Below are 3,457 nucleotides of genomic sequence, written 5' to 3'. Positions count from 1 at the left end.
CTCCCGAACGTTATGGTTTTTGATTCATAATTTGATGTTATATGTCATTTCAGAGGCAAAATGAAAAGATATCAATCAACTGATCGTTGCAGAAATGACAGAAGCAGACATTATTCACCAAAGAGAAAACGTGATGAATATCAACCGTTACAATCAAGGACGCCTAGTAGGTCTATAACATGTACTGAATGTAGAGCTAGTTTTTCATCCCAGAAAGAATATCAGGGTCATTCATCTACATATCATCCTCAGAAGTCAAACATTTGTCCTGTATCTTCCTGTAATGAAATGTTCACTAACAATTATAATTGGCGTAGACATTTGGCAACCCATTTGCCCAAAACTGAAAATGCCGATAACTTGTATGCTGAGATGATCTTGAACCGGTTGGATACCAAACAGAAATCATCCTCAACAGCTACTGAACATAAATCTAGTACAATCCGGAAAGTATTATTGATTGGGAGGCTACTGGGAAGTTATTTCCACCCTATCCCGTACGCACTGTTGCCAAAGTTGCTGTTCATACTGATACCAATCCAGAAGATATTATAACAATTAGTGATGTCTCAACAGATAGACAACCTGCTTCACCAGTTACCAAAGCTTCGAATCAATTTGAAGCTATTCCAGTTGGTATTTTCATTCCCCAGCAAAAAAAAGAGGTTAATGATCCACCTGTTCAAGAACCAGTGAAAGATGATGTGCGATATCCGAAATTATTACGAAGTGCAATTGTAACCAGATGTAATGGATTAAGAGAATCTACTCATACCATAACTGACTCAACAGGCTCACAGATAATTTATAGATTGGTTCCTCGTTATGCACAAGAAATCGCCAACTTTGATAGAAATGGGCATCTTCAAGGATATCAGACCATCCTACATAATCTTTGTGTCCCTAATGATCAACCAAGTCCACCACCCATCGAAGTAGCTGAGGAAAAGAGATTGCGCGAGTATAAATTATAAATTACTGTGTGTTTCTTTCGCGTGTAAGTGCTAGTGCCAGTGTAAAAATAAAAAGTTACAAAGTCTGTAACATGTGTTTCATTTTGTAAATATATCATTTTTGGAATTCTTCAATTTTTGGATGCGTATAAGTGTGAATCCACAGAACATATAAGAATTGTACAACAGACTGTTACTTGTGTTTCTTTATTTTATTGATCATTACTTATCTGTATAGTGTCGATTGAGGACAATCGAATTTCGGGTTCGTGGGTAGTGTTGTCAGCATGGTATACTTATAACTATGCAACTTGTAATTTAGTTGGCATGAATAGGCAGAACATAATTATCACTATTTTTCTTGTTTATTAGGTAGCCCTAGTATTTCTCTCTGCGTGCCTATCATTACTTTTCATGTCGATATAGCATGCCTAAAGTTATGATCACTTTTGTAGTTACTGTACTTATTACCTGTTTCAGAGCGGCCATCTTGTTTTATATTTCAAAGTCACTTTTGTATTCATTAATTAGCTACTTAATTTAATTGGGTTAGTAAAATCATTTGTTTTAAGTATCAAAATATGTATTTGTATATTACAGATCATATATAGTTAATTTCTTTATTGAGGCATGGGTTCTTGATTTTGATAATATTAGTTCAAAGTGTCAAACTTGTCACATTTCCTGACTAGTCAATAAGTTTTCCAGCATTGATTTAAATATAGGTTGTATCTCCTAATTTAGCTAAGCTTGAATATCAATCAGATGACTCATTCTCTCTAAATTAGAAGATTTAGATTTAGTAACAGGTGTGTAAGGATTTTAATGATTGTTAGTGACGACCACAAATCGTCCCGAACCCTTAATTTTAATTGTAACGTTAATTTAATGTCAAATGCTTATCTATAAAAACGTTGAAAATTATTTTGTTTTATTTCTTTAAACACTAAACTTTAAATGGTGGCTGGAGTGGGATTGCTTTAGAATAGATTTGATTAATTTATGGACTACACTATGAGTAGTTTAGAGGATTTAGAGCAGGCTGTGTCACAGTTAAGTTCATCATATGAAAGAGATGTAACTGCTCTGGAGAGAAGAATACAGCAGTACAGAAATACAAGATTGAATGTGTCTCCTGCAAGTGATATTGAATTAGTTTCTTCTACCTCAAGGGGGGCATGTACGCCTACACTATTTTCAGAAACAGCAAGTACACCACTTAGTACACAGAGCAGCAATCATAGCATGTTTTGTACAAAAATAAATCAGAGGGCAACCTCAACTCCTGCTTTCGGATTGTTTGATCCTGATCCAACATTTAGTAGACCTGCTTGTACTCGAGTTGAGGGCGATCAAGTCAGGAGTACAGTTGCAGAAAGTAGTAGACCTCATGGGGAGGTCCCACCTAGGCCATCTAGGGTTAGTTTTGATGTTCCTGCTGAGAGAACGTATACTCGAAGTAGATATGCTAAGCCTGTTGCTATGCCACCTAAATTTGATGGTGAGGGCAGTTTAGTGGATTATATGGTTCAGTTTGAAGTGACTGCAGAAATAAATGGATGGAATGAAAATGAGAAAGCAAGATTTCTTGCAATTAGTTTAGGTGGAAAGGCCAGGGATATTTTTGGCACGTTTCGAGCTGATGATGATTGTTTAGATAAAGCACTACGACAGAAATTTGATCCTCCTGAACTAGCAGAAATGTATAAGGTCCAGCTGCGGGAAAGGCGTCGTAAGGCTGGTGAAAGTGTACCAGATTTTGCTTCCTGCATACGAATGATTGTTGATAAGGCTTATCCAACGAGCAGTGATTTTATTAAAGAGGAAATGGTCAAAGACCATTTCGTTCAATATTTTGGCAATGGGCAAATGCGCATGCTAGTAAGCCAGGCACGCCCACGTGATTTGAACTCAGCACTTCACCATGCCATGGAACTGGAAGCTATCAAATGTTCGGATCCGGATACCCGAACGGCTTCTGTAACTAATGTCAAGGACAAACCGGCAAAGAAGTCGACAGATTTAGGGAATAAAGAAATGAAGGTGTTAATAATGGCACGTTCGGAAGAAATTAAGTTGTTGAAGCAGAAAGTTGAGACAAAAGGTAATGAGTCAAAACAGGATGAAATTTAGAAGACAATTGATATTGGGAATAAAAGAAGTTCAGTTGATAGACCAAGAAGAAACAACTTTAGTGAAGTTACATGTTTCAATTGTTTGGAACTTTGGCATTATGCAAACATGTGCCCTTCCCCTCGGAGGAGTAGCTACTCCAAAGATGATAATCAAGGGAGACAAAGTTCAGAATTCAATAGTAAATCAGATTCTCATATTCCAGAGCGAACAGTGAATTCTCTGAATCCTAATTCCTCTGGTCTTTTTGTGGAAGGGCTTGTTGAAGGTGATTTCACAGAAATGTTGATAGACACCGGGGCTGGATTGTCTATGTTATCCATTGATTGTTATAAATCGATGGCAAATCCTCCACCCTTGATGCCTGTAAC

General features: G+C 37.0%; 1 protein-coding gene across 1 annotated transcript; it reads left to right on the top strand.

Annotated features, from left to right (window-relative positions):
• Window positions 1–1,967: 1,967 nt before the first annotated feature.
• Window positions 1,968–3,086, top strand: LOTGIDRAFT_173515 (hypothetical protein; the record flags this gene model as incomplete). Its single annotated transcript, XM_009051262.1, has 1 exon — window positions 1,968–3,086. One exon carries the CDS (start codon window positions 1,968–1,970, stop codon window positions 3,084–3,086), a length of 1,119 nt encoding a protein of 372 aa, XP_009049510.1.
• Between the last annotated feature and the right edge of the window lie 371 nt (window positions 3,087–3,457).

The sequence above is a fragment of the Lottia gigantea genome, assembly GCF_000327385.1.
Source record: "Lottia gigantea unplaced genomic scaffold LOTGIsca_162, whole genome shotgun sequence".
In the NCBI taxonomy this organism is placed as follows: domain Eukaryota; kingdom Metazoa; phylum Mollusca; class Gastropoda; family Lottiidae; genus Lottia; species Lottia gigantea.
This window is presented reverse-complemented; position numbering and strand designations above follow the sequence as displayed.